The 12,735-nt window shown below is 37.3% G+C and overlaps 1 protein-coding gene across 7 annotated transcripts in view; it reads right to left on the minus strand.

The window, feature by feature from the left end:
* LOC128691456 (COP9 signalosome subunit 7) overlaps window positions 1-12,735 on the minus strand; it is a 155,632-nt gene that overhangs the window by 106,898 nt on the left and 35,999 nt on the right. For 4 of the 7 annotated variants that reach the window (XR_011392828.1, XR_011392827.1, XM_070091624.1 and 1 more), the window contains exon 3: window positions 2,059-2,251. Coding sequence is in view for 5 of the 7 variants with exons in the window: in XM_070091624.1 (XP_069947725.1) it covers window positions 2,059-2,251 (193 nt within the window). In the remaining 2 variants the exon portion in view is untranslated. The remainder of the gene's footprint in view (window positions 1-2,058; window positions 2,252-12,735) is intronic. The other 3 variants (XM_070091626.1, XM_070091629.1, XM_070091627.1) reach the window with 1 other exon arrangement.

The following is a 12,735-nucleotide window of genomic DNA, read 5'->3' on the forward strand; positions in this document are numbered from 1 at the left end:
TATTGTTATTGTAATTATTCTATTGCATTAAACTTAATATTTCATGTGGTAAAATTTTTTTTTTTCATACTTTTGGGTGTCTTGCACAGATTAATTTGATTTCCATTATTTCTTATGGGGAAAATTAATTCGACTTTCGATATTTTCGACATTCGATAGCTCTCAGGAATGGATTAGTATCAAATGTCGAGGGTCCACTGTACTAAATAATTCTGTGACCAAAGGACTTTGTCCATTATTCCAAAATCTATTGACCCAGCAGATTTTGTTTCATATTTCTGAAGTCCCTTAAATGAAGGGTTTACTTAAGTACATTTCCTATTACAGTACTGCATCACTGTTTGCTACACTTGAACAGATCACATCCTGTACTTGGTTACTATTTTACAAAATCAATCGATAGCCTTATGAGTTTTTGTGCTATTGCATATTTGAAAATCTTTGTTTGGTTAGACATTCATAATTTTCACATTTTCTTTATTGACACAAGATGCAAATTTCATAACTCTTGGTTCTTTTCTTTATCAAATCTTTCTCTCTTCACTCCATGTTGCCAATTACAATAAGTAGAATCTCAAGAATAATGACATGAAATTCAAGATAAGTAACTTTTCAAACAGATAATGCCTTGGATTTGGAGCAAAATGTTTACTATAAATATACATTATTCTACAGCTGTTCCAGTAGCATGATAGACATATTAAAATAGATTGAACTGCCTGACTATTCAGGTGCTGCACTTACTGATGAGTAAGAGAACATGGCCACCACGTGACAGTATCAAGTCCCAGGCACTGTGAATGCCATGACTTGGCAAAACAATTTTGACTGACTGTCCACTTACTGAGCTACAATACTGAAAACAAGGACTTAACCTTACTGTAACTGATTTTAGCATTGTGCCCTATGACGACTTAACTGTATTTACCTACTGGATAGTCGCCTTCTGGATGCTTCAACATATTTAATACATGTAGGAGGGGTGTTAATGTTGCAGTTTAAAAACTGTAGTGTAAAGCACCCTTCTGGCAAGACAGTGATGGAGTGAATGATGGTGAAAGTTTTTCTTTTTTGGGCCACCCTGCCTTGGTGGGAATAGGCCAGTGTGATAATAATAATAAAAAACAACCAAAGTGAGTGATCCATAAATTTACATCATATTCTTTGTCAAAATTATTTACTATAGTGCTCACTGGAATGGTCAATTACTTCAGAACCAGAATATTTTTTACATAAAATTTTTTGAAATACATGTATACTGATTTGAAGTTCTACTACAGGTGTTTTGATACCTTTTTAGCTAGCAACTGTATATAACTATACAGTATTAAATTATTCATTCCAAAAGGTTTTTAATGTTCATTCTAGCATCAAGATCAGCCCATTAGACCTCCAGAATAAAAATTTTAGTGTCAGCCTACACACTTATTCATTAAATATGAAAATTACAACTGACCTTTCACATATCTTCCATCCTACATACTGGGTACAATTTATGATTCAAATTTGAATTTCATACCCTTATACTGTACACAATTCATGACCCTTTCCCTCCTTGTAACATTACTGTACCTAGGTAACCACACGACAAGCATGATGATCCAAAAAGCTTTATACAAGATTGATAAAATTACATCATATCCAAACATAGATCTACGTTCACATGTGTAGTGCTCCAAAAGTAGATCTACGTTTCTTTTACATATTTTCAAAAAAAAAAAAAAAAAAAAAAAAAAAAAAAAAAAAAAAAAAAAAAAAAAAAAATAATCTAAGTTTTTTAACATACTTTCAAATGTTGAAAAAACGTAGATCTATGTTCGGACAGTTTAAGGGTTAAAAAAATGTTAACTCACACTTCAACATGTAATAATACAATACTGTATTTTAACTGTTAAACCCCCGAAACTCTCTCCAGGTAAACTCCAGGTAAACAGTTTACAAATTCTGAACTAGAAATATCAGTTAATACAATGGTAAGTTAGTAAACAAATAATTTAAACAAATACAGTATTAGCCTTGATGCTACTTGACATTAATAAAAAGACTTCGCACACTTACATTTGTAATATTTGGCATATCCATGAGTTCCCCGAAGACATAAACCTCAGGTGCCTCCAGCACTTGCTTGACTAGTTGAACAGCAGCTGCTCCTTTTGCTTGTTTAGCCAATAAGATATATTGCTCAACTGGGTTGGTTTGATTTGGCTTCTCCCCCATGGTTTTATTGTTTAGACTAGGGGGGAAAATATTACTGAGTTAAGATTGCTAAATCTGTTAATGAAACCTTCACCTATGCAGCTTGGTCTCAGACCAGGCTTCCTCAATTGGAAAGGAAATATTATAAATATAAAAACTATAAGGAAACACACAAGAAAGTACAGATAAGTGTACAATGAATGTAAAGTTTATTTAGAATCTTAAATGTTTATATGCTCCATGGGGAAGTGGAAGAGAATTCTTCCTCCATAAGCCATGTGTGTCGTAAGAGGCGACTAAAATACCAGGAGCACGGGGCTAGTAACCCTTTCTCCTGTATATATTACTAAATTTAAAAGGTGAAACTCTCATTTTTCCCTTTGGGCCGCCCTGCCTCAGTGGTATACGGGTGGTTTGTTGGAGGGGGATGTTTATATGACAAAGAAATTACGTGTACAAAGAAATAATGTAAGCAACCTATGAGGCTGGAACTGAAATTAAATGGCCACTAGAGTTCCTTAACATAATGACTTATTTTTATACCTCAGCATATACATATGAAGCAATATGAGATAAAGTGACACATTGTCAACATCTGACCCAGTATTTACTAAAAGAGGAAGAAATTTTTAACATAAATTATCTAAACCCACTTGGAAAGAGTATTGAAAAGAGTAATCATGTTCTACTGCTGTTAAAAGAGAAAGAGGTAGGAACAGCTAAATTATAAGGAAAATATAATGACTCTAAAACAGGACTTTTTTTATAAATAATTTACACAAAGAGTTCCATATCATACATAAAATTGGGATTAAGCCTCTCACTGTCATGACCCTCAAAATTAAAAGCGCTGTCAGTGTCATGATTTAAAACAAAAATTCTTTTCTAAAAAAATAAAAAAGCCCATTTTTCTAATGGTAAAAAAAACAAAGAAAACAAAAATCTCATAAATACTTTCCAAAATATCAAAAATGTTGTTCACCCCATGAAAGCTATACAGAGGGCTGCTGCACGCTACATATTATAATATTTACATTTTAAATTTTTCTTGTGATTTCTGATATCTTTACTCTTGCATGTACACACTGTGGTCTTGAACACACATTCTGCACAATGTTTTCATGTCAATGCCTTTAACACAGCGAAACAGTTACAAGACAATTTCACAAAAAAAGGTAAACCACACACATCCATTTGCTTCACAATCTTACTGTTCTAACATATGTACACACACATACCAGCACTGGTCATGTTCCTAGAACTGTTGCACATTTTCCTCACCACATAAGAGGAAATCTCTAGCAACTTTCGGGTATTTTCCAATGTTTTCCCTCCTGTGTACACAATCAGATCTAATACTAAGCCACTTTCAGTGTCAAACAAAATAAACAGTTTGATACCAGAGCATCTTCTCTTTCTTTGTATATATTACTTAAATGACAGTCTGCCTTTGAACAGGACTGGAGACTTGTCACTGACAAGTTTCCAAAAAGGATAAAAAGAACTCAATGAATTAATTTTCCAATACATAAAAACATCCCTAATCTCATACAATGTTGTTCCTATTGGGCCTAGCCTTGCCTGATTAGCATAGCATATGCAGCAACAGGATAAATCTGTTGACTGGGAAGAGATCACTGAATGCTGGGCTACTGTACATATAACGAGGTTAATAGACCAGTATGATGCAATATTATGCTTGTACACATGTGGCATAAGCATAATTGTGGCAAAGAAGAGATACATCTCTGCCACAGTGGTTTCTTTCTATTTGTGAAGTTGTGACCATGCTGAAACAAATGTTTGCCACTGTATAATGGTAGTATCTGTTGGTTTGTGTCACTATTATTTTCAGTTGGTGCTGTATGTGTTGGCAGCATTACCTGAATCCTTCTGCCCATGGAATCATCGCCATCATCACTATCACTCGCTGGAATTGGGTCCAGTGATCTACTTCCATGGGGACAGCTCTAGACACACCACCAGACTATGCATTGCCATATAAGCTGATACTTCACAGGCAAATAATTACCATCACTATCACTTATCTGATAATCAGTTGCTAGGAAATCAAGGGCAACAACAGAAGTATCATTTCTAATCACAACCATGCCCAAACAATGGGAGAATATTAGATTCCATTTAAGGCATAGTCTTTGTATGGTCATGCTTGATGCCTGACATAGATGTCTGGGAGTCATTAAGGTTTTCAGCATTATTCCTGGTATTTTTCCCCTCGACAATTTCTGTCACTGTCTTCAAATCCATAAAATTCATTGTCAGGTTCCATATTTTCATTATTGGATCTATCACTGTGGAATAAAAGACATAAAATGTGCCTAGGAATAAGAGTATTGTGTTTGTGTAGCAGTGAGAATTATGGTGAACCAAGATGGCACTGCCATGATGCATTGCAGTGGTCAGACTTTTCTGTATACTGCATACACACTGACTACATTATGATCATTCTCTCATGCCTAGAACTATCAGGCCTCTCATGCCAAATCTGAGGGTGCTAGAATTTATGTGTATATCTAATTAAGGGACATTGGCTTCAGTAACATAAATTTATGTGGGGAGAGTGAAAGAGTTAAACAGTTTATTCCAAAAAGGGGTAATAAAAAATTTAAAAACTGATTAAATGAAGTGTGAGAGTTATGCAAAATAAAGAAAGAACTTACAACCAATGTCAGAAGCAGGTCATCCAGAGACACAAGTATATCAGATATATAAACTAGCCAGATATGAATACACAAAAAGAAAAGAAAAGGGAACATTGAAAAAGAAACAGAAAAGCAAGATGGAACCAGATTTTTTTTTATTTAAGTCTATAAGAAGTAAACTAAATGTTAAAGATAAAATACAAAGAATCAAGGTCAATAACAAAATCCCTTTAACCCTTTCAGGGTCCAGAGGCCAAATTTCAAAGTGTGCACCAGGGTCCAAGAATTTTCAGAAAATAATTTTGTTATTTTTTCTTATGAAATGGTAGAGAATCTTTTTCTGAAGGTAATAAAACAAAAAGTATGAAATTTGATGGAAAATTGACAAAGTTATGCTCTTGCAAATTTTGATATGTCGGCGATATTTACGCATCAGCGATTTTGCCGACTTTGGCTCCCATTTTAGGCCAATTACAGTATTCCAGTCAACCAAATTCTTAGCTATTTCACTAATATTACAGTGGACCCTCAGCTAATGATGGCATCAGCTAATGTTAAATCTGGCTAATGATACATTTTAACACAAAAATTTTGCCTCAGTTAATGCTAAAAAACTCACCCAATGCGATTAGTTCGAGACACGTCCACGTGTGGCCTGAGCGCGCCTCAGTTGTCCCGTGGGTGCCAGTGTTTACAAGCCAGTGAGTGCGGTCGCATCCACGCATACAATCGGAACATTTCATATTATCACAGCGTTTTAAGTGATTGTACCTGCAAAATAAGTCACCATGGGCCCCAAGAAAGCTTCTAGTGCCAACCCTACAGCAAAAAGGGTGAGAATTACTATTGATATGAAGAAAGAGATATCTGCTAAGTACGAAAGTGGAGTGCGTGTCTCGGAGCTGGCCAGGTTGTATACCAAACCCAAATCAACCATCGCTACTATCGTGGCCAAGAAAACGACAATCAAGGAAGCTGTTGTTGCAAAAAGTGCAACTTTGTTTTCAAATAAGAGATTGCAAGTGACAAAAGATGTTGAGAGACTGTTATTGGTGTGGATAAACGAAAAACAGATAGCAGGAGATAGCATCTCTCAAGCGATCATATGTGAAAAGGCTAGGAAGTTGCATGACGATTTAATTAGAAAAATGCCTGCAACTAGTGGTGATGTGAGTGAATTTAAGGCCAGCAAAGGTTGGTTTGAGAGATTTAAGAATTGTAGTGGCGTACACAGTGTGATAAGGCATGGTGAGGCTGCAAGTTCGGATCAAAAAGCAGCTGAAAAATATGTGAAGGAATTCAAGGATTACATAGACAGTGAAGAATTGAAACCTGAACAAGTGTTAAATTGCGATGAAACAGGCCTGTTTTGGAAGAAAATGCCAAACAGGACCTACATTACTCAGGAGGAAAAGGCACTCCCAGGACATAAGCCTATGAAAGATAGGCTTACTCTCTTGATGTGTGCTAATGCTAGTGCTGATTGCAAAGTGAAGCCTTTATTGGTGTATCACTCTGAAACTCCCAGAGTGTTCAGGAGAAACAATGTCCTCAAGGATAATTTGTGTGTGATGTGGAGGGCAAACAATAAGGCATGGGTCACTAGAGAACTTTTCTATGACTGGTTACACCATGCATTTGCCCCCACTGTGAAAAATTACCTCCTGGAAAATAAATTGGACCTTAAGTGCATCCTTCAGACTTGGCAGAGCAACTTTCTGGGGACATGAGCTTCATTAAGGTCAAGTTTTTGCCTCCTAATACCACTCCTCTCCTGCAGCCCATGGACCAGCAGGTCATTTCAAACTTCAAAAAACTCTACACAAAAGCTATGTTTCAAAAGTGCTTTGTAGTGACCACAGAAACTCGATTGACTCTAAGAGAGTTTTGGGGAGATCACTTTAGCATCTTCAATTGTGTAAACATTATAGGTAAGGCTTGGGAGGGAGTGACTAAGAGGACCTTAAACTCTGCTTGGAAGAAACTGTGGCCAGAATGTGTAAAGGGATTTTGAAGGATTTGAGGCTAACCCTGAGAAGTGTATGCCAGTTGTGGAATCAATTGTGGCATTGGGGAAGTCCTTGGGGTTGGAGGTTAGTGGGGAGGATGTGGAAGAGTTGGTGGAGGAGGACAATGAAGAACTAACCACTGATGAGCTGCAAGATCATCTTCAACAGCAAGAGGCCAGACCTGAGGAAACCGCTTCGGAGGAGGGGATAGAGAAATTGAATAAGTTGCCTACCTCAAAGATTAAGGAAATGTGTGCAAAGTGACTTGAAGTGCAAACCTTTTTTGATGAAAATCACCCTCACACAGCTATTGCAAGCCGTGCTGGTGACTATTACAATGACAATGTTGTGAACCACTTTAGGAAAGTCATAAAGGAACGGGAGGTACAGGCCTCTATGGACAGATATGTTGTGCGACAGAGGTCCAGTGACTCTCAAGCTGGTCCTAGTGGCATTAAAAGAAGAAGGGAAGTAACCCTGGAAAAGGACTTAATACCTCAAGTCCTAATGGAAGGGGATTCCCCTTCTAAACATTAACAACTTCCACTCTCCCCTCCTCCCATCCCATCAAGCATCACCAGATCTGCAATAAAGGTGTCAGTTTGTGTGTATTAAAATTAATATTTCATGTGGTAAAAAATTTTTTTTTTCATACTTTGGGGTGTCTTGCACGGATTAATTTGATTTCCATTATTTCTTATGGGGAAAATTAATTCAGCTAATGATAATTTCATCTAACGATGAGCTTTCAGGAACAGATTAATATCGTTAGCTGAGGGTCCACTGTACTTCTATTCTATTGACTGAGCACAAGAAATCGCCAAGTCAACTGTTTCAACAACAAAATAATGTGACCGGAAATTGGTAATTTGGCCAATTTAATGCAAAGTTCAAAATATTCCAATTTCAAAACAGGGTCCAGAATAAACAATGCAGGTATTCCTGGCACTAAGCTAACATTTCCTCTGTTCATCAGTTACGTTTTGAGGCTTTACAAATGAATTCCATTTTGATTTTTTATTCACATAATGAATTTTTATTCAAACCAAAAAATAGAAGATTTACTGTTATGCAATACTGTAATAACTGTATAAATAATATCACCACATTTGTGAATGTATATTAGACCCACCAGCTGTCATGTATTAGACTTGTGAGGTCATTTGTTTACTCTTGAACATTGGCAAAAATTTAACATTTCTGCTACTTTGAGCACAGGTTCAAGCCATTTCCAGTACTAAAACCAATCAAAATCATCTCTATTTCTGTAGTATATATTCCATTCTATCAAATGAGACCAAGAAATTGCAAATACAACTATAAAAAACATACGAAAAAACACTGCAAAGTCGCTGTTTTAATCGAAAATTACGGTCTCAATTTTTTTCTCTTATTATGCACTGTGTGCTGCAGGATTTGTTTTATGTGGTGCACACATACCACATAGATGTATTCTCTCATATCTAGGCCCAAATTTACTGCTCACAGCTTATCAGAGTGAGCTGAGCTCATGGCGTAGATCTATGGTTTGGACCCTGAACATAAAGCCGTAGATCTACGGCATGGACCCTGAAAGGGTTATTAATGGAGGAGTGAATGTGCAAGATACTAAATATAAAGCTTCAGTGCATTTACAAAGGAAAATATTTTATATGTAGCATATTTAATTCTAAAACAATTAGGTTAGAGGATACAAAAATAACTAAAGAGGTAGTAAATAAATCATCACTTAATGTTGAGAAAAAAAAAATAAGACCCAATGAGATAGCACCATGGGTTTTAAAAGAATCTGCAGATGATCAGAGTTGTCCATTTTGAATTTTTTTTAGGATTTCAAGCGTGAACTGGTAGACGAATGAAAGATGACATACATTTTGTTCAAAATCTTTATTCCTTATTCTTTTATCAAAAGTTTAGGAAAGGTTCTGACAGACCTTCCCATTAGGAACTAATATGGAAACTTCAAAATTATGAGGAATAAAAGATAAATGTGAAGTAACAAAGAATTTTTTTTTTTTTTTTGGAGGGAGGGGGGAATGTTACCACTGGGGTGCAACATTATCTGTACTTGCCCTAATAATGTTTCTAATTTATATAAATGACTTACCAGAAGGAACAGATAATGTGGCAGTGGCAGTGTGGTGATGCACTCCACAATTTACTGACTTTCAAGTCTTCTAGAACATTTACAATAGCCCCAACAAGTAATATTAGCAAGAACCTAATACTGTATTACATAAAAATCTGTTAAAACAAACCAAATAGTATCCAAATCAACCAAAATATCAAGATGCTCATTCCCATCTTACCCACACACCAACCCAACTTCACTGCCAGACAAACTGTTTAATCGTCCACTACTGACCAATGTGAATACCTATATCTCTTTACCACAAAAGGTAAATAAAATTACTGAAGTTAATATAAAATAACTATACTGTACTGTACATGTACATTACTACTGTACAGTACATTTAACTTTATTTTTAATTTTTATTTACAATAGAGTAGCCGTATAGTACTACAACCTATTTTACAGGTTACAATGTTCTTAGTCTGTCACCTTCAAGAGAACAGGTCTAAGTTGCTGAGATGCATTTGGAAGATCATTGATGTATACAAAGAAAAGCAAAGGGCTGAGAACACTGCCCTATAGGACACCTACATTGATAGGTTGCATTGTCGAGGTTATACCCTTGATGGAGACATTGGTGTCTGTTGTTAGGGTAGGAATTTATATATGCAAGTGCATGACCTCTGATACCATAATGTTCAAGTGCAACTTAAACTTGAACAATATGGTATTAGAAGTCATGCACTTGACTATATAAAGTCCTACCTTAACAACAGACACAAAAATGTCTCCATCAAGGGCATAACCTCTACCACTCGACCTATCGACACAGGGATCCCCCAAGGCATTATTCTCGGCTTTTCCTCATACACAGCACATCAATGATCTTCCAGATCCATCTCAATAACCTAACTCTTTATAGACGACACACCTTTTATCATCTCCCACCCAAATCCAAATTCTGACTATCAATAAACTCAAGTATAACACTGACAAGACCTACGTTATGTTATGATTAACCCTTTGAGGGTCGACAGGCCCTCTCCGAAACTCGTTCTCAGGGTCGGCCAAATTTCAAAAAAAAAAAAAAATTATTTTTTCTTATGAAAAAATAGTTTTTTTTTTTCTAAACATTATAGGCTAAACAAAAAAATTTTAACGTCAATACTTACCGAGATATGGAGGCGTGAAATTTGCCAAAATTGAACAACATATGGTAACATCGCCGACTGCCGTCACCCGGTATTTTTCTATTTACTTTTTTATGTACTATTTTCAATTATTTTTCAATTTTTCTTTTTCTGAGTAACTTTTATGGCCTCTGAGGCCAACATGATCAGTATTTTGTAAGTTATTTCTTTTTCAATACTACACAATAAGGGTGTAAACACTGTTGTCATTATTTTGTTTACAGAAAATATTTACACAAACAAACGATATGAAATGTTGTTTATTACTATTTTTCTATATTTTATATACAAATATACAGTCACAGGGAATGTTTCTAGAAGTTCTGCAGCCTGTGGAAGTCTTTGAAACATGGTGTCATGCACAGTGGAGTTTTACACTCCTCACACATAAAATGAGTGTCTCTGCGTTGTTGTGTGCATTTTTTTGTATGTGCACAGACGTAACACCTCTTCTGAGCCTTTTTCTTCAAAGCAGTAGCAGGCAGTTTTACCAGGAAGTGATCACCATGCTTCAGACGAGCAGGTAGTTGTTGAAAATTTGGTGGGCGGTCAATTGCAGGTGCTGTTCCTTGGTACTTGAATACTATTTGTCTGATGACAGACAAACAGAATTCGCCGTACTGTGGTTTGTTTCTGGTGCTCATCTTATACATATTATAAGCATTGAGCATGGAAATGTCCAGAAGATGGAAAAACAGTTTGATGTACCACTTATAACTCTTGCGAACACAATCAGCAAACCCAATCTGCATGTCACATTTGTCCACTGAACGCATGTTGAAGGTGTAATCAATCACAGCTGCAGGTTTTAGAATGGGTTCATTTCTCTCTCTATGTTGCCTGCCACTGTCTGCCATTTCATTAGGGTGAATTGATGACAACAGTGTGACATCTCGTTTGTCATGCCACCGAAATGCCATGATGTCATTGGCAGCAAACGCCTGCACCTCACCTCTATGAGTGCCAGCGTCAAACCTGGGCATATGTTTCCGATTTGCACGCACTGTGCCACACACATCTGTCATGTTCACTCGCAAAAAAATCACTGAGTGAGGGGCTTGTGTACCAGTTATCTGTATATAATATATGCCCCTTACCAAGGTATGGTTCTATCATTGTTCGAACCACATCACCTGAGATGCCCAATAACTTCCTGGTATTTTGCAATGTATAACTTCCAGTGTACACAATAATATCCAATACCAGACCACTGTAACAATCACAAAGCACAAACAACTTTATACCAAAGTGTTTCCTCTTGCTTGGTATGTACTGCTTGAAAGAGTCTTCCTTTGAACAGAATCAAAGACTCATCAATTACAAGCTTCCTGAAGGGATAAAAATGCGTACTGAATTTCTGTTTCAGATACACAAACACATTCCTAATCTTATATAACCTGTCAGTTCTGTCAGGCCTGGTTTTATCTGAGAAGTGAAGCATACGTAACATTAGCACAAATCGATTCACTGGCATTATATCACTGAAACCTGGTGTTGCAATCAGGGGGTATGTTGACCAGTATGATTTCACTTTGTGCTTATACACATGTGGCATAAGCATTATTGTGGCAAAGAAAAGATACATCTCAGCCACAGTTGCCTCCTTCCATTGGTGTAGACGTGATTTTGGTGAAAGTAATGTGTTTGCCATGGTGTACTCGTAGTATGTGTTGCTTTCCATGACAATACTTTTCATCAGTGGTTCATCAAAAAATAACTCGAAACATTCCAGTTCAGTGGCATTGTTCCCAAGTGCACAAGATGGCCGTATTCCACTTTGGCTGTCATCAAACTGGTGGGGATTTGGAACAAAATTGACAGCTTCTTGCCAATCCCAGGTGCAGTCTGCTGGTGGGTACTGGACAATGACAGGTGGTTATGGTTGTGGAGGTTGTAGTTGTGGAGGTTGTGGTTGTGGAGGCTGGTGTGGTGGGTGAGTGGGGGATGGTGGCCTTTGTTCTAGATCAGCTGAGGCAGCGGCATGGGTGGCAGCGTGGGTGGCAGCATGGCCCACTGCTGGTGCCTCACCGCCGGCACCACTACCACCACGCACATTTTCCATCCCAATTGCAACAGTATCTTCGTCATTTTCACTGTCTGTTCCTGTTGTACAGCCACGGGATGTACTCCGAGATACACTCCTTCCCCTTGGTATAACATATGGCACACTACCAGAGCGCATATATCGTCGTATATACTGACGCTTCACTGGGGAATATTGCACTTCACTATCACTACTGGAACTAGTTTGAAGAGCTTGTAGTTCATATTCACTATCATCACCCATGCTCTCATCTGAGTCTGGGATTTGGGAAAATAGAAGTTTCCTCTTCGGTTCTGGAACAACTGAACGTGAACAAGAGGGCCCAGCACCAGAGGTGGAAGGCTGAGGGTCGTCTGGGTTTTCCTCACTATTACCGATATTATGGTCATTAGTTTCGGTCAAAACCTCACTAAAACCACGAAACTCATCTTCACTGGCACTTCCATCACTATTAGAACTGTCACTGGGGAACAAAAGTGTCCCAATTCGCCGAGGAGTGAGGACCTTCTTACTGTGAGGCATGGTGGACATTGTTTACTAAGAGGGCATTCCCACAATG

Source organism: Cherax quadricarinatus, chromosome 36 (assembly GCF_038502225.1).
Source record: "Cherax quadricarinatus isolate ZL_2023a chromosome 36, ASM3850222v1, whole genome shotgun sequence".
Lineage (NCBI taxonomy): Eukaryota > Metazoa > Arthropoda > Malacostraca > Decapoda > Parastacidae > Cherax > Cherax quadricarinatus.